At 36.3% G+C, this 23,467-nt stretch overlaps 1 protein-coding gene across 1 annotated transcript; it reads right to left on the reverse strand.

Annotated features, from left to right (window-relative positions):
* Positions 1-444: 444 nt before the first annotated feature.
* On the reverse strand, positions 445-23,467 carry LOC111513371 (uncharacterized). Its single transcript, XM_023169574.2, is given in 7 exon segments — positions 445-1,518; positions 4,659-4,950; positions 7,313-7,598; positions 9,252-10,913; positions 10,916-12,665; positions 18,213-18,334; positions 23,175-23,467. Coding segments are annotated over 7 exon segments (4,377 nt in total). The 5' UTR covers positions 23,187-23,467; the 3' UTR covers positions 445-1,265.

A 23,467-nucleotide genomic window follows, 5' to 3' on the forward strand; every position in this document is an offset into this window, starting at 1 on the left:
ACACATATGGCGCTACTGTTATTAAATCCATATGTTTTTTTAGCTATGCCCAACCTTCAAAAGACAGGTGTACAAATTTCACAGCTGTAGGATTTTTAGTTTGTAGGATAGAAATTTTGAGTGAAGCAACTTTTGTTAGTTTGTGGAAAAACAATTCATGCACGATAATGCACCTGCTCATTCTTCATTGCTTGTTCGTAATTTTTTGGCTAAAAACAACACCCTAATCATACCTCAGTCACCGTATTCACCAGATTTGGTCCTCTGCTACTTTAAAATGAAAACAAAATTCTCTTTAGTTTTTGAGCAGACCTCATATAGCATTTTCAAATAATCATCTCAAATTTAAAGATCCAAAGGTATTATTGAATCTGGAAATGGAAGTTGCATTACTACTAGACGTTAATTGATTCGAAGGAAGGAGGATCATTGAAAAAAAAAAGGTAAATATTCCAAAAATTTTATTCAAATATCACACTTTCACACCTACATTTCTGAGAAGTCAAATTTAATAAATTAAACACAAATTCCCTGTTCTCTACTCAATAAGTTACCTATCAATAAGTACTATATTTACTTAAGGTTATCATGTGACTTTTTTTTGTGGAAACCATGAAGTATGTGCTTATCATTCATCTCAATCCAATATTACGGAAATAATATTGCAGAAGTTCTATCTCAACACCAAACCGTTATTTTTAAGGTGTTAAAATAACGGTTTGGTGTTGGGAAAAAACTCCATTAATATTCATTACTACACAAAAGGTTCCAAACAGTGCATCACAATTATGAAAGATTTTTGAAAACTTCGAATGACAATTCAAAACAGGTAGAATAAGGTTTGAACAAAACAAAAATATCACATGACAAATCATTTAAAAAAATGTTCATTTTCATATATTTCCTTCGCTATCATTGCAAATAAAAATTTGGAAACCTTCCATTGTAGTAAGTTTGGTCAATCACATTCACAAGAAAATGTTTATTTGGAAGTGGAAATTATTTTTAATTTCACTTTCATCTTGGTAGCGGACGAATTATATTTTTCCCAAACTATCTAGAATAAATACTGAAAGTACCTCGACGTCCAGAAATAAATATTCTAGGAGATGAATTACAAGAATAAATACGGGAACTGGTAACGGAGACATCCTTGGAACTGAGTTCATGAGATACCCTCACAGTCAAAACGTCTTACTAAACATTATTCAGAGACTCTTAATTAATACAGTAAGGTGGTCGATAAAATTAGTTGCTTTATGTCTTCATGGCAGTAATCTTGGATTGAATCTCCCTATATGTAAAATGAGTCCAGTTGGATTGTGCCTCACGAAGTAAAGGAACGGCCTGTCGAATTTCAGTCTTGGTGTATCTGGCACTCTTGCTTGCCTTGGTCTTGCTGGTAAGGGCAGATCCAGGAAACGAGGCGTGTATAATGGGTCGATGAAGTCCCCTTGGTTACTGTCTAATGTCTCATCGTTTGAATAAATGTCCTCATGGCCATCGTAAGACAAAAACCTGAAATATACAAATTTGAATTATTATTATTATTATTATTCAACGTAAAAATGCCACCTCTACCTTCAACCCACCTTCGAATAACAGGTACAACCACCAATTTTTTTAAATGAGAAGTATACGTTTGTGATATATCGTTTGAAAGGTATCTTTATTCTTCTCTATTCAAAAATGTTATCGCTTTCAAGTTTATTGCAACAATTAAGATAAAATGAATTAAAATTATGTGGTTACCGAAATTCGATAAAATACACTCAAAAACTAAAGTGTAATGAAATATAGAATAAAAAAAAACTATGGATGTTAACGAAGTTGATGTTCAAAATGTTCACCGCGAACATCTTGGCAACATCCTAATCTCAAATGAAACTGTCTTCTAACATTATTTAACATATCAGGCGTGACCGACCTATTCGCTAGCGTTATTCGTTCTTGTAAGTCATTCAAATCTGAAGGTTTAGTTTTGTATACATTGCTCTTTACATATCCCCATAAAAATAAATCTAACGATGAAAGATCAGGTGATAGTGCTGGCCATTCAATTGAACCACGCCTCCCTATCCACCGATTGGGAAATGTTGTATCGAGGTATTGCCGGACATTAACTTGGAAATGTGGTGATGTGCCATCCTGCTGAAACCATATCGTGCTCACTGGAACTTGAGGGTTTCCTGGATCACGATATAAAATTGCTAAACTTGGGATGAAATCATTTTGAAGTAGTGCCAAATAATTATCGCCATCCAAGTTGCCCTCAATGAAAAAGTACCCAATGATATGGTTTCCTACAATCCCTGCTCAAACATTAATCTTTTGAGGGTGCTGCGTGTGTTCTTCTCTCATCCAGTGAGGATTTTCCATTGACCAGTAGCGGCGATTTTGACGATAAGCATGACCGTTAAGAGACAAAGTACACTCATTAGAAAACAACGTATTCTAATTGGATGATATTGTTATTCAACATGTCCATCATTTGCTCTCAAAAATAAGTTCTTCTATCAAAATCGTCTTCCATGAGCTCCTGAGTAGGTATAATTTTATAGGGATGCATTTTATTTTATTTTAATATGTTTATTATCGATGTATGGCTAACCTTGAATGTAGTGAATGTCTGTCTACTCGATGTATGTGGGTTTTCCTCAAACTCAAGCATTACATCTAATTTGAGTTCATCACTCATTACATTGGCAGCTGCTTTTTTTTATATGCCCCACGTGACCAAGCTCGCGAAACTGCTTCTCTTTTTTGCTTATTGCTCCTTGAGATATGGGCGGTAAATTAGGAAATTTCTCATGAAATAGGCGAGCTACTTCTTGTTGTGTTTGAGTTTTATCTCCGTAACCAATCATTTTTAAAAGTGTTACTTTATGCATTTCCGTTAATCTAACCATTTACCAGACTTGAAGTTAACGAACTTTGAACAATACTGACAACTAATGAACATACAAAACAAGTTGACAAGGCGTTTCAAACTAAGGTTGCCACGGAAATTATTGACAGTTTTTTAAAGGATACCATCTAAGAAGAACATTGCTATGGTTTTTGCTTACTTTCTTATTATCAATACCTCAACATGAAATAAGTTTTGAGTATATTGCAATAAGTTTTCAGTGTATTTTATCGAATTTCGGCAACCACATGGTTTTAATTTATTTTGTCTTAAGGGGGAATGTTCCCCATTATTTAATTTGGGTTATTACAGCAAATGCAAGTTTGAACAAAATAAAGTTGAGTTTAATTCATGAGTTTTTCAAATTCACTTCGAAAAGTATTCAAATTGATGTTTCAAATGTTGGGTTTTAATTTTTAAAGGGATTTGTCTCTAATTCACATATTGGCAACAGCGCCTATATCAAGTTGAAATAATTTATACGTACCTAGATATTCTACTTTAAAAAAGGAAAATTATCTTTATAAATCAACAATTAAGGCAAAATATAAATTATAGTTCAATACCACCTCCACAAGCCACATAAACAACAGTTGGTTTGTTATTTATTTATATAGAGGAAGATAGCTTAGGTGCACAAAATGTCATATGTCACAGAATGTCTCGTAACTCGGAACATAAGTGAACAGAACAGCACGCCTCTGAAATATGTCATCTATAACCGATTTTGCCAAATGGTGAAATAGAAACAAATCCCTTTAAATGTTGTATGCATTATTTCATTCCTCTTCTTTAAGTATTTAAATAATTAAAAAAAAAAGGTTGAAATGATAAGTTTAAAATGCGTTGTTTTAGAGCTCTTTTATGAAAACTACTTGATTTTCGTCAGGAGGAACATTTCCCATTGTTGCAATAAACTTGAAAGCGATGACATTTTTGAATAGAGAATGAAGAGACATCTCAAACGATATATGGCAAGCCTATACTTCCCACTTGAAAAATTGGGTGTTGTACTTCTCATTCGACGGGGGTTGAAGGTAGAAGTAACATTTTTCCGTTGAAGTATGTCAAATAATAGGTAATTTAAATTTAACGTGTTTCGGGATTTTGTTAAAATATGTACCGAAACCGAAATAATGAATTTCAATCCATTTGGCTTTTACATACTGTATAAGGATAAACAAAGCTATTCAAATCAGAGTTGGATAGTACTTGAGCAGAGTACTTGAAGAATTCTCAAAGTATCTGTACTTTGTATTTCAAATACTTTTTGAAATATTTTTCAAGGTTCAAACATTTTTTCACGCGTCTTACAATAGGGATTTTCGAACTTTGACAATTGATAACAGCCATCTTGTTGAAGCTACATCTGTCAAATTAGTTGTCATTTATTCGGACTGTTTTGCCAAGTTACCATTGACGGATGAAGCATTCAACAACACGTGCAAATAATAATATTGTTTTATCAAAAAGGGTGTTCTGTTCGGGCAACGTATCGCCCCCTTCGTTCCCCTGGATAAATGCGTACGTGAACGAACAAAATTGTCGAATTTGGGATGATACCAATCCACATGAGATCCAAGGGCGTCCAATACATCCCGAAAAAGTCCAGGCATACTGGCGGCGTTATGCGTTACGTTACAAAGTAGTTTACTCTGCCACGAGAAGTTATCACTTCAAAAACAGTATTTTCCGGACTTGTTACGTAAATTACTATTATTGTTTCATTCAAAAGGTTGTCATGTCTCACCTTCTTTGCCTATTAGATTCTGCCGGATATATTTCGAAATGATGCTTATCTCCTGCTCCCACATCCCCGCAGGTTGAAAAACTATTAACTTGCAGTAAATCGGACAGGAACAATTCATTGGGAATGCCATTCATGCCGCTCAGATCAGCTCGTTGTTTATTAAATAATTCTCGCATTCCCATTCTCTTGAGAGCGGATGTTGCATTTATTATCGATCGGTGTCCGATTCGAGGTATTTGAACTTCTAAACCTTCTCTCGGAATTAGTGACCTCAGAAGTCTTGACCAGGCGCCTGAAAAAAAAACATTTTACAATATTCAGGGTCGGCTCCAGGATTTTTGGCGCCCTAGGCGAAAACAAATTACCGCCTAAATGCCTTTTTAGATATCTCGCTTTCGTTATCGGTTGCTGTGTATGGAACACCGGAAAAACGTTTTTGTTGATGATTGTTGTATTGATTTCATCACCTTCGATTAATGACCAAAATATGTTAACGAAATGAATTTATCAGAGGGATTGTAAATTCCATGCAGAAAAAATTGGTGCGGGACAAACCATATGACGAATGAATAAAATAATGAATGGTTATATAAGTTCACTACTTCATTACCAAAATTAGTTACTGGCTAACCTAATAATTATTTACTACATAATGTTTGTTGCAGTTAATTACCTTTGCTTTAGCTACCGGACTGAGTCATGACCGGTGGGAAAAATCGTGTCTGCGTAAAGTTTGGGTCGGTGTGTGACAAAGAAAGTATTAGGAAAAATGGAATAGAAATATGTTTATGCAATTCACTTTTATACTTCATCACTAACTAACTGAATACGGTCCTGAATTTGGATGTCTACGGCTCGAATAATATAACAGACTGATAACAGATTTCTACACCTCTACTGCACATCTTGAAGTAGGGACTTCTCACCAGCCATGACTCAGTCCGGCAGCTGTACTAATGATAATTATTGAGTAGCCAGTTTCTTGTGCAATTAATTGCATTATTCCTGGATAATTCATAAGAGCTTTGTCATGTTTAGGAATTATAATTTGTGTGTATCATGAACATACGCATTGTTTTTTATACATTTATGTACATTAATGTATAAACATTTTTGCGAATAGTCAATTTTTCCAATGCACAGCAAATGACTATGGTTGTTATTTTGTTTATTCATATAATTCCTTACTGGTAATAACTAATCAATAATCGATAAGTGTTAGTTTCAAATTACCCCTAAACTTTCAATATCACAGTTGAAAATTGTGATTAGTATGTTGAGAATCGTTTCTACCGAAATTTGTATGTGCCGTAACTTTTCGCGGTGAAGGTTCAGACTTCCACTACATTAAAATCACTGACATTCAACAAATCTAAGGAGATGAATGGAAAAGAATAGAACAAAATTTCAAATCTAGATATTTCACAACGTTTCGGTTGTTCGTAGGTTTTCTGATTCAGTGCACTGTGGAACATTTCAGTTTAAGACTTGCTATAAGTACTTTAATGTATTTTATATCGTTCTCAAATAATTCATTTTTCAGGTTGTGAAATATTATTTATCCCAAAAACTTTGAATAAGATCATTTCCTTTTCATTCGCATCACAGTAATTTTTGATTCGTAGAATTAAAATCACAAAAAACATTGGTGATTTATTAACAAATCAGATGAGATAAGTATGTCGCATAATTTCTCACTCCTTGGATTGGATAATATCCTTCATGCCATTTACAGTTTTTTCGGTCCCCAGCAGCTACAAAATTACTCATTCCGGCCCTGTCCGATGTCTAATAGCACTAATTACTATAACCATAACACCATGTAGGAAGTCACATTAAAACTTCATCATCAAATAATTTATGAATGGTATTTGAAAGACTGATATGTGGCTTGTTCTGAAGATGTGGGTCAGTAGTTAAATAAGTTCACCAAGTTTCTAACCCTTCTAGGCGTAACAATGGACAATAAATCAACTTCGATGGCGCAGACAATACATGTTTAACATTCTTGAGATGCAGTCAGTTGAAAAGCTAAACTATTGTACTATTGAAAATGAATGGTAGACTCACTAATTTAGGAGGCAACCTCACTGGCTCATGGGAACTTGCTCAAGAATTTAAAGTGACACAAAGATACAACTTGTAAACACCAGTACTTATCGAAACTGTCTGTGGTTTTTGAACCGTTGACTGTTGGAATTTCTTCTTGACATTTCGTCGGTGTTTGGCTGACATCATGTGAACATCCAGTCTTGGAAGCGATGACAGACCTCTGGAGACGTCGGCCTCTCGCGCCAGCGAAACGTCAGGAAGAAATGCCAACAAACGACGGCCTAAAAATGCGAAAACACAAACAGTTTCAAAAGATGACTACGGAAGCCTACGTTTCTACATTAGTCCTTGTTACTTCAATTACAATTACTGTCGTGTCTGCACTAGAACTGACTTGTTGTTTGATTGTCACTTCTGATTTTTCAAGTTTTGGTAGTACTTGCTTCGCTGTTTGTAACACACTCTCCCCATTGTTATTTATTCGACCTCTGTGGTGTACTATCTGGAAGTGGTGTCATCGACAATGTGGATCTCTGATCCAATGTCGAATTAACTACGTGAGGTAAAGACATTTTTAGAGTTTTGAAAAATGATCCACTCACCTTTCTTGAAGGAACTCTCCACCAGACTTTTTTCAAGCCTCGCCAGGCCATCTCCAGGGGCGGGCATTCCTTGCTGTCCGGGTATTACGAAGATAGTGCTTGTTATCTGATCCTTGGTGCCTATCGAGACAGCTGTGGCATCTAAACTGGGCTCGTATCCGGCTAAAAATCCAGACTTGTAGACAGCTGCTGGTATGGGAACCAGTCTCCTTTGTCGAATTGAAGGTAACACCACAAAGTGTAGTTCCCCATCGCGGCCTTCTGTTGAAGTTTTGGCACAATCCGTCTGTAAATAATTAGAATTAGAAACTGATGGAAAGAGTAGGTTTACAGTAGGGACAATAAAAGAATGCACATACGTAGTCAACAAATTATGCGATAAAACACATACTTTTGAATAGCATCCTTTTCTTCTACAAATGAAAAAGGGAAACGAATCGATTAACGTTTATGTTTTATCGGAGAGAGCTCTTATTTGGATAATATTTTCTTTCTTATCGAGAAAAAATACCTGTCTACGCAAACTATTTCTGACCTTGATATCTTGTCCCTTTCAAAAGTTGAGAGGGATGGAACTGTTTACGTTCGCACTATGTATCGCTAGTGAGACACAGAGGACCTTTCTGCTTGTCTCATGTGGGGCTTACAGGACGACGCCGACGGCTGCGTTTTGTGTGATCTCAGGTATGGCCCCTCTTCACCTCGAAGCCTGTGCCAGATACGATAAATAGGGACTGAATTGAGAGAGAAAGATTGGGAATAGAGTGAAAGGAGAAATAAGGTATTCCCCTGGCTGCAAGGCATGTTGCTGGAGGAGATGGAGGATGAAAGAATGGCTGAAGTATATCTGGGCGCCGGAGCAAGAATGGAAGCATGGGCTGGGCGTATGAAGCGCGAATATGAGTGAGTACTGGGGAATGATAGGATCCCTGGACAGAGCAGTGCGAATGAGGCAGAACTGATAGCGAATGAGGGAGTTATTGGAATATGGGATTCGAATGAGAGTGTAGTAGTGATCAGCGATTCTGCCGTGGTTGTGGTACGAATGAAAGTAGGGCGAAGGGTAACAATAATCCAACGAATGATTGAAGAAAGGAGTGCAAGGGGAGCATGGACCCGAATTATCTGGAAGAGAAGCCATGACAACAACAATTCTGGTAAGAAAAAGACCCATCAAGAGGCTGCAAAAGGAATAGAATGCAAAAAGAATGCATCAGGAAAGAGTGGTAGAGAAAATGGTACGATGGCAGGACTGGAAGGCTGTTCTACAGGTTCTGTAGAACAGAAACGGCAGAGCATGTGATTGGAAGATGCATGAAACGGGAAAATGAGGAAAGAAAGAAGAAAATGGAAGGAGCAAAGAATGGATCCGGTTTTTCAATCAGTGGGCAGACAATGAAGTGAGAGACGAACGGGATGGATGAATGGTGAGCTGCTAGCTCACCGCAGGTGATGATCATATTAGAATAATATTATTTACAGTTACTAGCATTACTGTATCGTTTTTTTTGTTACTAGGATCATCTATTAATTTATTCAATTAGTTATTTATATTATTCCTTTTATATTATGTTATATGAGGTTATTTAAGATAGAGAATGTATTTTAAAGATTATTCATATGCGGAAACTTATTAGGATTAGGAAGATGAAATGAAGCCGGGAAAGATAAAAAACTGTCTTCCCTGGACCTGTGTGAAAAGAGACGTATGAAAGTTACTAAGAAGAAACGGACTGAAGTAGCTTACAACAAGCCGTATACTCTGAATATAAGTTCTTTCAAACCACTCATGTGGACGAAACGCTGAACAACCTACTCAATACGAACTTCAGTCAACAATACTGACAAAACAAATACCTATTCCCAAAAATCTTTCTCAAGATATCTATATCGTTTTACACAATCGTTTGAATTGGCTCAGATACAGAAATGTACTTACTTGGAAAATGTTGACGCTAACTCCTGCTAATGGGGACCGAGCGCTAATGGAAGCGTCCTTGAGGAACTCCCTGATCTTTCCCTTAGTATACTTCTTCACCTGCAGGTTGGTTCTTCTCCTAATAACATCACCTATTTCGTTGAAGTTGACATCTTCGACAAATCCATCGTAAAACGCCTTGGCCCTTTCCTTGTAGAACGGTAGCAATTTTCCTTTCATTTTATCGCTGAACAGCTCCCTGACGATAGCTGAACTAACTACTCCGGAGTTGGGTTTATCCATTGTGATAGATTCACTAACATCCTTGAATATCAAATGAGGATTGAAGGTCACCATGTCGTCAAGTTTCAATATTTCGTTCATTTCCCCAGAAGTAGACCCTCTAGCACCTAGGAATATCATAGCTAGTAATGACATGGCCCCGAAGGGAGACAGGAAAACACTCCTTGCAGAACTCAGTTCACTGGTAGCAGTTTTCCAGAAATCGAACGCTAATTCGTTGCATAGCTGGGTGAATTGGAATATATCAGTGTCTAGTGACGTGGTAGTGTCTTCCAAACCGAAACCTTGCAGAGGTTTTGCTTTCAGATCTATTGGTGTCGAGGGTGCAATAAAGTCTGCATAGCTTTGTTGGGGCTGTTGCACTTTTTGAGGGGATGTTACACTGGGATGGGGAGTTATGATCGAAACGAGGGTCCAGGCATCATCAGCATCTGGTTGTTTCTTTATATCTTCGCTGTTGGCTCCTAGACTTGACAGCTGGCTGTTGCTCTCGTTTGATGAATCGTCTTCTGAAGATATGTTACTTGCATTTACAGTAAGAACGACGATATTTTTATCTTTGGTTATATCATTTGTAGTATTATTCGAATTATTGTTAGCTATTTTTTCCGTTGTAGAAAAGTTTGGTATGTGTGAAGAAGCGGATGTGCTCATACCTGGAATATTTCCTTTTTGAAGACTTGTTTTATTACCACTACTGATAGTGTCATTACCTAATGTATTATTGGTATATTTGATACTTTTTTCAGTGGTTTGATACTCACTTACATAGGATGATACTGTTGTTTGGTCAATGATATTTTCATTTGAATTTGGAACTACAGTGCTTGTATCGATTTCATTTTCTCCGAACTTATTGATGACTGTAATATTTGTTTGTGTAACATTTGATTTCATGACCTTTTTATCAGTAACATTTTCGTGTTTTTCTGTTTTCTCACTGGACGTATTCGTTTTCTTTTCACTGATGATTATTTCCACTGTAGGATGGTCAGTTGCTCCAGCTGAAGACGTACCTGGTGCGTGAACAGTTCCTACTTCATGAATTTCCGTAGTAATTTCAGTCTTCCCTTCAGATTCAGTTGTCACTGGTGGTTCCGAGGTGTTATCTTCTGGAGCAGAAGTTTCTACGCTAGTTGTTACACCCACAGTGGTATCTTGAGTTATCATCACCGTCGTCGTCGTCGTTTCTGCTCCAATTTCATTCTTAGTATTCTTAATTGGACCAGTATTGTTCACAGCTTGTTGAGAATCAGAACTTTTAATGTTTTCTTTTGAATTCGGTACCGTATTATTCATAAGAATGGACTTGTCTAATTCTATCTTGGTACCAGAAGTTTCCAGAGTTTGGTTCTTCACAACCTCTGTATTTTGGTCGGAGAAAGTAGTCGAAGATAAGTCTGTTTCAGATGTTGACATAGTACTACTGAACATTTTGGTATTGGATTCAACAGACGGGGAACTAGAACTAGGAATGGCCAAATTTGCTGCAGGATCAATGGGGTCAAGGGAATTTCATTTTCCAGTTTAGCCATACTTTGTATTTTAGTTATATTTTCAGGGCTTGGCATTTCCAGTGTATCATTCATACTAGATACCAGGCCACCAACATCGTTGAGCGTTTGAGAAAGAAGTTCTTGTAAACTTCCAATAAATGTTGGGTCAGTTGTAGAACGATCAATATTATTGCTCATATCAGTTGTGAGTAATTTTTCCAAAGTAGTCCTTTCCGACATTTCAGCATCTTGCTGCTCCTTCGGAGATTCAGTTTGTGCTTCAAAAAATTTTGTAGAAAGTTCAAGTTGGATAGATTGTAGGTTATTCGAATTATTGTTATTTTCATTGGTTTGAAAAACTTGGAGAGGTGTTGTTAGTATTTCTTGAGTAGTTTCTTCTACAGTTTGCCATTTGTTAGTTTCACTTTCAGCTTTAAAGAAAGGAGTTGTCGATGGGAAAGTTGTTTCTGGGACAGTTGTTCTTGAACTCTGCGAAGACATCAACTCGGTTTTGTTTGAACTGGATGCAGGCTCATTTGTTGTGAAGGTTGAAGACATGACACTACTTGAGGAAGAAGTACCATCTTGGTTGTTGGATAAATCTGGCCTCCAGGTTGAGAGTGGCATTATTACTTCCTTAGTTTCTAGAACAGTGGATAAACTGGGAGTCCAGGTTGAGAATTGGGCATTGTCCGGTAGTTCAGTACTGGAATCAGTGGGAGATGGAGTTTGAGAATCAGAAGTTACCGTTTCGGTTTCTGTTTTCTCCATAGATATAGTAGTTTGAGAGATATCATTGTTCGGCGATGATGTAACAGACGCAGATTTTTCCTGATTCACCATCACTTGTGGATTATCAGTTATTTGGGTCGGTATCTGCTTCTGAGGAGGATTTGAGGAAATTGTTGGATTGTTAACTACAGTTTTAATAGTAGATGAAACGTTATCTGTGCTAATGAGATCAGTAGTACTGTGTTTTATATCATTGCTGGTGGTCACCGTATTCTTTTCCTGAACTACTGGAGAATATGTTGTGGAAAATAAGTCTACTGACAGAGGTGTTGCCGAAACTGTGGTTTCATCGAGTTTTAAAGTTGAAGTTGTTGGTTTCATAGTGGATTGAACATTATCCTGTGTTTCTATCGTAATAGTATCAGGGGTAATATGCACGATAGGTTTTTCTGGCTTGATATCAGCGCCGGAGTTTCCGAATACAGCTGGTAGTATCATGCTCCACGAGTCGGAAACATCTGGAGTGTCGAATATGGTATTGGTTCCTAGTTTATTTTTGTGGAGTTCCATTTCTTCCTTGAGAACATCTTGAACGTTAGTAAGGACATCTTTCACCTTTTTTTCGGGAATATAACTTTCAGAAATCATCGAATCGAACTCAAGTCCATCGCTGTCCCCAGTTGCTATGATCGTCTTGATTTCTTCCAAAGACATTAGTCGCCTGACCAGATTGCCGTTATCATCGAAAGTATAGAATTCGTATCGATCTGGATTCAGGAGGTTGATTGGACTTGCCAAATCGGCATGAGCTGGAGGTTTTCCTACGGGTTTACCTAGTGCATCAGTGTATACGGTTTTGGATCCATTGCCATTATCCATTATTACCGACACGGAAGTTACAACACTGAAAAAAAATCATAAATAAGTATCAAATATTCAGATAAAAATCTATCTGATCACTTGTTGAAGGATTTTTCAGAGCTCCCATAAAGAATACCACAATTATACTACAATGGTATAATTACGATGGTGTTTTGAATAGTTTCCGACCTAACAAAGATACAAGACATTTTTTTTTTAATTTTTCAACATAGTCAGTCCTTTTTAACTCCACACACTTCTCCCAGCGATGCTCTCATCTCTGTAATCCGTCCACATTGTCCTCGGGTTTTTCTCTGCGAAATAATTATTAACGAATTTGATTGCCTTTTTCTTTGACGAAAATCCCTGTCCTTTGAGCGCAATTTTCAGATAAGGGAACAAAAAGAAGTCGCTTGGGACTAGATTTGGTGAGTAAGGCGGATGGTCAAGCAGTTCAAACCGTAATTCGTAGACTGTTGTCATGTCACCGTGAAACAGGATTTTATTTTACCGCAAATGTGGACATTTTTTCCTTTTTGAAGATAATCGATTGAAATATCTCCGTGACTATCCCAAAAAACAGTGCCATCTCTTTATCAGCCAAAAAATCAGTTTTTGCTTTTTTTGCTGTAGTCCACTATTTGGACTGTATTTTTGTTTCGGGCGAATAATGGTGTATCCAAGTTTCATCTGCAGTAATGAATGCACCAAAACTCTGATTTATCGAGCCTTAACTTCGCCACCAGAGCGTTGGAAATGATCATTCGAATACGTTTTTGGTCTAACGTGAGCAAACGCGGCACCAAACGAACGGACAGCTTTCGCTTGCATAAATGTTGATTCAATATGTGACAAACACGTTTTATCGCCGATAGTTGCAGTTTTTGGACGTCCCAAATGTTCATCGTGTCCCAAGCTCTCACACTCACGTTTGAATTAAGCTGCCTAAAATTTCACTGTGGTAAATGATGATGCAGAATCCCATACAATGAATCCAAATCATCTTTGATTTGCGCAGGCGTATTGCCTTTCAAAAACAAATATTTGATGACAGCTTGATACTCGATTTTCTCCACTTTCATAAAATCACTCACATCAACTCATTCAAACGACTGTTACATAACAATTGCGCGTCCAAAATGACTGAAATTCGAGTGCTGCTATCTTCTTGTTGAGGTCGGAAACTTTTCAGACCTCCCTCGTATAGTATCATATACAACTTGTCAATTCTAGAAAGTTACTTGAGAATTCTCTCTTCCTCTCTTTCTCTTTGTTGCTTTCACCCTCTTTTAACGAACGCACGTCTAGTGTGCGAGACCATAAAATAATTTAGAAAGCTCTTCCAACATTTGACAAGTTGTACGAAAATCGATAGATATACAGAGAGGTAGATGATTTTATTGAAGATGCATGCTATTTCAGCTTCAACAGTTGCATTATGTTGAATGTAAACTTTTTGTTTCAACATTCGGAAAATATTTCATAAGATCTCGGGGTTTTCTTTTGATCTCATAGTGATTCAGCTCTAATAGTAAAACAGAATGACATACAACATACTTACACATACTTACATACTTGCATTGTAATTTAAGTTTTTTTTGCTCAATATAATTGTTTTTTTACCAGCTAATCTTTTTAATTTTTTCACAGATTCTTTCAGGGATTTCAAATGAATTTATATCATATTAGACAATGGAAGTCCCAACTAATGAAATGTACCACGAAACATTGTCAACCACCTTCAAACACAAGAGCTTGTTCTAATCAAAAATCAATTTGATCCACGAAATGCGATTTTTGTGATTTTTTTCTTTGAACGAACCATGTTGTATGTAAATCATCGAACAATTTATAAAGAATTATATGACTCTAGCTAGAAGATATGATAACTTAGAACTTAGACAATGATGTTGGGAATTTGATTATCCTGTAGTTATAGTCGATACGAAGTCACTCCGAACAGCTAAATAAAATACTAATGTACCGGGTCAGATATTACTAGTTAATACCATATGAAACGCCCCACATAAAAGTAATGATTAGACAAAAAAATCATACCACGCCGCCAATGTCTTAGAAAGAAACTGTCGACGTTCGGTAACTTTTAGTTTTTATGCCGTTCGAGTTGTCTTCGTATGTACTATACTAATAATATCAAATACCTACATTAATGTATCAGTAAAAGTACATGAAAATAAACCATAAAAACAACTCCACTACAGATATCTTCAAAGCAACAGTGATTCTTCAAAATATGTTAAACTAGATTACAATCAGAGGGTAAGTTTTTTCACCTATTTATAGAATCAACTGGAATTCAGTTGAAAAAACTTTACATAACGTATTAGATTTTCAGTTTGTATTGGCACAATATCAAACGTTAGTTATTAATACACTCTATTATATGGATGTGTTATTACACTATTGACTAGTAAATGTCTTGATAATTATCTGGAAAATTAACGAAATAAACAGAGAAGAGTTCTTTGGGAAAAGGAAATTTTTGTTCCAGATATTGAATTATGGGAAATATTCAAGGTGTTATGTGGAATCAAAGGACATTTCGATAAGGAAAATGATTTTGTTAAAATTTGAAAAACTATACAATGCGTCCAAGCTAAGGAGGCCCATCATGGAAAATCAGAAACCGTGAAAAATACAAAGTACTAACTGAACGATTATGGTGCTATACCAGTGAAGTTGTCTCCAAAAAGGCTAACTTATACCGGGTGATTTTTTCAAGCCCATATGAAAAATTGGTGATGGTTTCTTAGAGATGAAACCTGCAGTGTTTTTTTTTTTCAATATCTTCTGAAATCAGCCATGAAACAGCTGAAAAGAAACTGGGAACTTTCAAACTCTGGGGGTGACTATATAAAATAATATTTGTTCATTTTATTTTTACGTAGGAGGTTTGGAGTAACATTTCTTTTCATTCCTACATAAGGTATAGAGAAAGAGGAATCGGAATAATCTGTAATGGATCAAAATACTACACTAAGATGAAATATGCATAGAAAGTAGTTTTGGTAACTGAGTTTCCTTTCTTTCCAAATTCAGAATAGTGAGTCACTGCATGAAATTTAAGAGTGGGTCATTTGACCTATTGAAATATGAATGTCCGTTCGTGGGTATTGTGTTCGGAAGGTAACTTTCTTTCATCTATTTATAGAGCTGTACAGAAATGAGGTGAAAAAACGTAATACAAATTATTGACTCCTTAATTTGCATTGATATTTTAAATAATACCAGTAGGTTTGTATGCAATGATTATGGATGTATTAGACACTAGTCGAAAACTATTGTGTTATTTCAAAAGTTCTATCAGTTTTAATATCTTGTATTTCTGTTTTTGTAGCTCCATATCTTAATAAATATTTATTCTTTTATGTCGTGGAATAAACCGATCGATTGGAATCTTATACTTTATACATTGTGGTGTTTAAATTTTCAAAATTTTAATTGTTTGCCTTCTTTTAGCTTATTACGTTATGATGTCGTTAGACAAATTCGTTAAATTTTTCTCTACAAATTCAATTTGTACCAAAGAGCCCAAAAACTCAACCAGGCATTTGACAATATAGTATTATTGAACGCACTGTTTGACGTTGATTTGCGAAATTTCGTTCCGGAGATGTACGCCTCTAACTGGCCGTTTTACAGTAATCCAGGAAGAGGATTTGAGGATCCTGGTGGAGACTGATGGCGTGGGATGGCGTAAGAACTGGAAGTCAACTCCCATGCGTTTTTGCTGGTTTGAAACGTATTGGAAAGGTCAAAGAGAAAGGTCAAAGAGCTCGGAAAGTGGGTGTGCCACAATTTGAACAATCGACAAAAATGGTCACATTTCGAAGTCTATTCTTCTTTGCTTTTGCGCAACCAAAACGATACTTTTTTAATCGGATCGTCGTGTGTGATGAAAAGTGGATCCTCAACTACAACAGGAGACGGCCAGGACAGTGGTTGGACACCGATGAGCCACCCAGGCACTTCCCAAAGATGAAAAGATACCATGAAGAAACTATGGTTACTGTATGATGGTCAGCGGAATTCTGCTTCACTCCCCCATACTCTCCAGACCTATCGCCAACCGACTAGTATCTTTTCAAGCACTTAAATAACTTTCTCACCGGTAGAACCTTCGCCAATCAGGACTGGGCAAAAACGCCCTTCGTCGACTTCATCGAACCACGAGCACACAGTTTTTACGCTATTATTGAGTAATCACTGAGACATTACAGGTAAAAGTAGACTCATAAAAACGGGCAGAACTTTGAAACAAACTAATTGTTCGAAACTTTTGTTGTGGTTTCACAATAGAACAATCAGTTACAAACATAGCGGTGCCAATATGACAAAAAATATTTCAATTCCCTTTTTTGAATTAGATTTTCATCAGTTTCATTCATGAAAAGTCCATATACTAGGTTAGGTTAGGTCTAAAGTGAGTGGGTCTAATCCATAAATCTTCTTGTCATCCAGGTGTTCAAAGTTTCTTTGGCAAACCCTAAAGCGATGCCAATGACAGGTTCTGGTCAGATGAAACTGCTTGCAGAACCCACCTTTGCAAGGGAGTTAGCAGCTTCGTTGCCTTCCAGGCTAGTATGGCTAGGAATCCAGACTAGAGACAATCTGTTAAGTCTTCCTATCGAGGAGAGTCGTTTTTGGCAATTTGCTACCAATTTAGACGTTGCTTGGTAGGAGCCAAGAGCTCCTACCGCTTGAAATACAGTCGCATAAGTTCCTAGGCAGGTAGATATCTCTGTCCTGGGTCTGCGACTAAAAACACCTGCACCAGAACCGGAAGGTGTTTTTGATCCATCTGTGAACCAACAACTATCTGCTCTTAATATTTCCTTCTCCCGGATGAACCAGTCCTCTCTACTCGGGAATAGTACTTTATAAGGCAGTTCCTAGTTGACAGTTGGAGGCATAAAGTCGGAGGTCATTTCCATAATGCTGTGACTTCTAGTGTCAACCAACAGCCTGTTGCACTCTGCATTAAATTGATTTGTGCAATTGGCAATGTGCACAAGTCTGTATGCAGTCCATCTAGCCTCTCTCTCCAGAAAAATGTGGAGAAGAGGTAGATCTAGAAGGATCTTCATGGCCGCTGACGGTGTGGTACTGATGGCACCACTGATGACCAGACAAGCCTGTCTCTGTAAGTCAGAGAGCTTCGCTTGGGCCATATACTAAGACCATACACATAGTTGAAAAACAACGTCTGCTGACCCTTCAGCTTTTCATCACCTTTGACTATGTTTTTTATCGATTTACTTCGTTGTATGTTGGTGAGGAATAAAGCTGATTTATTATCATTAATGGCAGGGCTTTCAGCATGAGGACAAACTTCTTAAGGAAAAAAGGAAAAAATAACTGGCACTGCGAGAAAAGTTGAAAAGGTTATCGTTTGAACAGACATGGAAAACAAATTCCTCGAAAGAAATAGTAAGTGGAAGGACGTAAGTGAAACTACATTGAAAGTTGAACCTCTAGAAATAATTCCTATAGACAACAGTTGGACCTCATTCTCATATTTTGCTATCAAACCCTCCATGAGCCACGTGCGGATCCACTGAGATCTTACCTTGATCCCAAAATTTTCCTTGACTGATCGTCATCCACGCTATCACTGAAATCATCGTCGGGTATTGCTAGGGAAACTTTGGTTGTCAACAGTATCATCACCCATATTGATGTAGACAAATTCTGAAAAAAGAAAAGATATTTTCCATCACTATGATTTTCGAAATAAATATTGAAAGCTGATAGGAGCAGAATAAGTAATTTGAACTGATATATTGGAGTTTATGATAATCAAATAAAAATATTACAAGATAATTATTGGGAAAAACTATTATAATTGTCTATGATTTCAATGTTGAGGTAGCGTATAGGTATTTTCCAGATTTGAATATTGATGTTTACTGCGTATACTCCGATCCATTCTATTACTCGCACATTTAAGGGTAAGACCTCGATAATCTTTAGCCCTGGCAAGTTTCAACTCCTGGAGGTTTTTTTTAGAACGGGAGCGTTAACTGGTTGACGGAGAAACACATTTTTTTCAAAAAAAATTTTCGATTTCTATACTTTCAAAGACGCCTGAAAGCTTAGTGTTATGCGTCGGTCTCAACAATGTCAAGTATTTGTCATTTATTCTGTGACAGCTTTCCAAAAAAATGTTTAGCGACATTGGTCTCGTTATGAAACGGAATATGTCAAACGTGGCCCGTAAAAGGAGCTGTTACAGATCGCCAAATTTGACCAACATACATCAAACCCTTACCATTATTTCTTATAACTTCACCTTATTCGTTGCAGAAATGGCCAATACATCATTCACATATTGGATTATCCATTTCATTATGTTTCATGCCAATTGAAAGGTTTTGTTTTTATTACTACCAGTTTCTAGACCACCATGAAGATTGATGGTATCGATTACTTCTATTGCCTCCATCAACAACTAGTTGTTCATACGATCCGTAATCAAATTCATTTCATATTCGTATCAGATAAACATCTGCTATCGCCTTTCTCGTCTTCAAAAAGTTGTTAAATATAAACTTTTCTAGAGCACCGGCTCAGGCATTTCAAACTAATGAATTTCATAACGAATCAAGTAGTTTCCGTGACACACTATTCATAAAACTTGCCTCTGACTCAACATTTCAAGAAATTCGTATTATTTCTTTTATTAAGAACAATTTACAGTTCTATAACCTACCTTTGTTTGAATCCTAATTACTTTGTTCCACTTGGCTTTATGACTTATGGATTTATTGGCGTTTTATGATTTTTCCCATTGTTCCTAACTTTCCTCAAACATCCATATTTGTTGTTTAATAAATTGATAGAATTATGGTATAGCGGAATGTACAGCCGACTCACATATTTTATCAGATTTTCATTAATATTAAAATTTATTGTGCTACCTATTATCGCTACAAGGGATGCTGAAAAAGTACTATCCTCAAAAACCATAAAAAATACATTGCCATATTCAGAGCATTTTCTAATTGCGGTAAAAAAGGTGAGGGCGATCTTCAAGATTATTTTTGATATTTTCATTAGTATTAAAATTCATTGTGCCACCTAATGTCGCTACGAGGGATGCTGAAAAAGTAATATCCTCAAGTAAAGTAAACAATACAATAATTGCCATATTCAGGGCATTTTCTAATAGCGACAAAAAAGGTGAGGGCGATCTTCAAGATCATTTCTGATATTTTCATTGGTATCAGAATTTATTGTGCTACCTATTATCGCTACGGGGATGCTGAGAAAGTATTATTCTCAAGTACAATAATTAATACAATAATTGTTATATTCGGGGCATTTTCTAATTGCGGTAAAATAGGTGAGGGCGATCTTCAAGATCATTTCTGATATTCACCATGGTGAGATGCTTGTTTCAAATTTGATGATTCGTCAACATGTGCTGAGAATATTTCATAAGGCATGTATGCATGGAAGCAATCATAACAATGTCTCGATGAAACCCATGTTGAATATTTTTATACCTAAATCATTTTGAGTCTAGTGTTGGCTTACAGTTTTCTTGAAAAAGAGGGTCATTTTTGTTATGAAATGGTAAATTATGGTAGTTGGGAAAGGCTACTAATCCAAACAACAAACTAGCTGAATAAGTAAAAAGGGATAGATAATTTAAGATAGCTGAAAAATTATGTTTGTTGTACCGTAATTGTGTAGATTGCATCTTGCTAACTCGTGAGTCGTGATTTATCAACTAGTTCAACAACATAATTATGCCATAATTATGTCGTGAACATTTTCTCAACTGAGACTCGAAACAATCCAACCTCGTTTGTGATTCCGAGTTTGCGGCTAATTATATTTTACCGTTTCATTCATCTAGGTTTTCAAAAACTCAACACAATCTTTTTTCGGAATACTCGTAAAAGTTTTTTTGCCAATTGGACGAATGCAGAAGGCTGTCATTCTTGACTGACTGCGTTTGCTTAGGGCACATGACTCTCGGACCCAATGATCACTTACCCCACGGTGTGGGGAGTGGTCATTGGTTGATTATGATGGTGCGTTCTCCTGAATGTATCGAGGCCCGACCAGTGCATCCTTAGAGAAAAAATAATGTTAACTATAATAATGGCGCTAAGAAATAGCGCCATTAGGGCAGAGTTTGTACCCTTAATCGGGTGCGAACTGGATATTTCAGAATATGAACACTTCAGATTTACCACTAAACTCTTATACAGATTGATACAAGAACGGGCTTTCACGGTCGAAACAAAATCCTGGCTGGTGGGTTGTGATCGAAAGGAATTTATAGTAACAAACGTTTCGTCTGCTACTGCGACATACATTTTCAATGGTGTATGCATTGACTGTGAGACCAGAGGTAGTATCTCGAAATCTCAGCAATGACTGGCTAAAGAGTTCCGTGGTCACTTGTATTTATACAGTAGAAAGTGGTGGGAAGTAAGGTGACCACTTCTGATTGGTCGGTACTTGTGATAGGTTATGCTGATTGGTCCACGGTTTATTAGGTGTATTGCTGGTGGGATGTTCCGAAATTGCAAATTTCTTCGGTTGCATAAAGCATGAGGTGTTCTTGTATCCTAGTGTTGATGCTGCTCTTGGTAGTTCCGATGTAAAGCATTGAATCAGAGGATCCTGTAAATGCCGGCGGATGATAGAGGTTCTTTCTTGTCGATGGTAGATTTGATGGTGTAGCGTAGTTTACTAGTTAGCTTCTAAATGTGTCTTTGTTTATGTAAGGCGGTTACGGATTGCATTTGTAGAGTCTACAAACGAGAAGGTTGCAATGCATTGCTGCTAACCACCGCTGAAGATAATTATCGCAGTTATGGATGAAAAGTTCGGAGTTAATTTCTTCATTGGACCAAGATTATCCAGCCTGGATAACCAAAGTTTGTTAAGAAATCAAGCGATTGCTTTGATGTAGTATTGAACAGTGTTTTAAAATTCTGGATTCTCAGTTACATAATAAAGAAATGATAGACTTTTTGTGTTACAATAATGTTTAAACTGTATAAATATTATCCACTGTGCTCCAAACATCAATAAAATTGTTGTCGTCATGCTGCTTCATTATGTTAGGTTGTGTTTTGTAAACAACGTACTTGAAATGTCTTTAATCAAAGAGGTCTAAAGGTGTCAAATCCGGTGTTTTAGGGTGCTAAAACACCAGTCATAGCATTTTCAAGAATATCAACCCATACATTCAATTATTGTTGCCACTGTGATCTCTCTATGAATCATATTCATTCTTCTTTGAAGAGAATGAATTATTTTAAGTCACTTTCTTTAAATTATCACAAAACAGCTTATCAAGTTAAACTAAATTACTACTGATTAATTATAAGTCATTAGACTTTGGTAAAAGATTTTTTGTATAATTTTTTTTTAAATTATCGAAAAAATGTGTTGCACTGTTCCCCAATTTTCACATTGTCTTATTCTTGGGAAAGAATGGTTTCGGTTTCCTACTTCCTATTTCCCAAAAAATAATTTCTCCTAAAAATATACACTTTTCAATCTAAACTTGAAATTCAATTGGCGAATGAATCATAGTGTTATTGATACTTCTCTATATTTTATCATTATCAATCAGTAAATAAAATGACATATTTAGATATATACGAGTACATGAATTGTCATTTACGATGGGAAAATCATATAAATTTTTTAATTGAAACATTTTGCTTTGGTTAGAGGTCACCTCTCGTACGGAAGCATAGCTTAGGAGAGTGTTCGATAAATTTTGTGAAATTTGTAAAACTAGGTAATATACTTACAATAAACCAAGAAAATACTCTTCTCTTGATCATCATTAGGAAACAGCTTGAATTGATATGTTCCAGAAAATCTCATAATCCAGCATAAATAAATTAAATTAATTTTCTTATATACTCGTCAGTTAAAATGAATTAGTTTTGTGTTGAATCCAAAAATATTCTCAACAGTCACATACGAACATAAATAATATGAAGTGTACGCAACGCTTGGAATAATTTTTTTGTAGGTTTCCATTATTCGTCGTTAGATTATATTCTAATTGTTGTCTAACTTTGTATCTACTTATGATGAATAAACTTATTACTATATTATTATTATCACTCGAGTCAGAGTGTATTTTTGAAAACCCAATCAAATGAAAAAAAAAAGTTTGATTCGATGGTGGTAACATAAAAGGGAACTTTCCCACGAATACTGATTTCAGTTAAACTGAACGGACTAGTACTCTGAATCACTCCTAAAAGTGTACCCTTAATCTGCTGGCATTCATCAATATAGTCTTCGAATTGTTGTCTAACTTTGTATCTATTCGTGCTAAATATTATAATTATTATCCCTAAAGTCGGGATATATTTAAAAACTCAATGAAGTTAAATAAGGATAGGTTAGCACTGTGGTGCTAACATAAATGGGAACTCTCCCAACAATATTGATTTTAGTTACCCTAAATAAACACTTGTAAATCACCCCTAGAAGTCTACCCTCAATTTGCACGTAAACGTCAATATTTGGAAGTTAAACTCACCTGCAAAAACATCTCGAATCGAAGAATAAACGCCACCCGAAATCAACGATATGATTTTGTCAGAGATTAGTGTTGAACAGAAGAACGCATTATCCCGATTTACGACTGGAAACAAAATTCATTGATGATTTGATTTCTTATAAAAGAATCGACCGACAAAAAATCTCGTCGAAGGATACTCCGATTGTTATCTGCCCCTCGTAACGCTTCCAACAGTTAAAAAATCTTCGAGACACAAGGTAATCAACCTCTGCGCGGGACTTTGTCTTCTGAAGAAACCGTGTGCAACTGGC

Source organism: Leptinotarsa decemlineata, unplaced genomic scaffold (genome assembly GCF_025532065.1).
Source record: "Leptinotarsa decemlineata unplaced genomic scaffold, Ldec_3_MD MMD2_tig00000882_RagTag_RagTag, whole genome shotgun sequence".
Classification (NCBI taxonomy): Eukaryota; Metazoa; Arthropoda; class Insecta; order Coleoptera; family Chrysomelidae; genus Leptinotarsa; species Leptinotarsa decemlineata.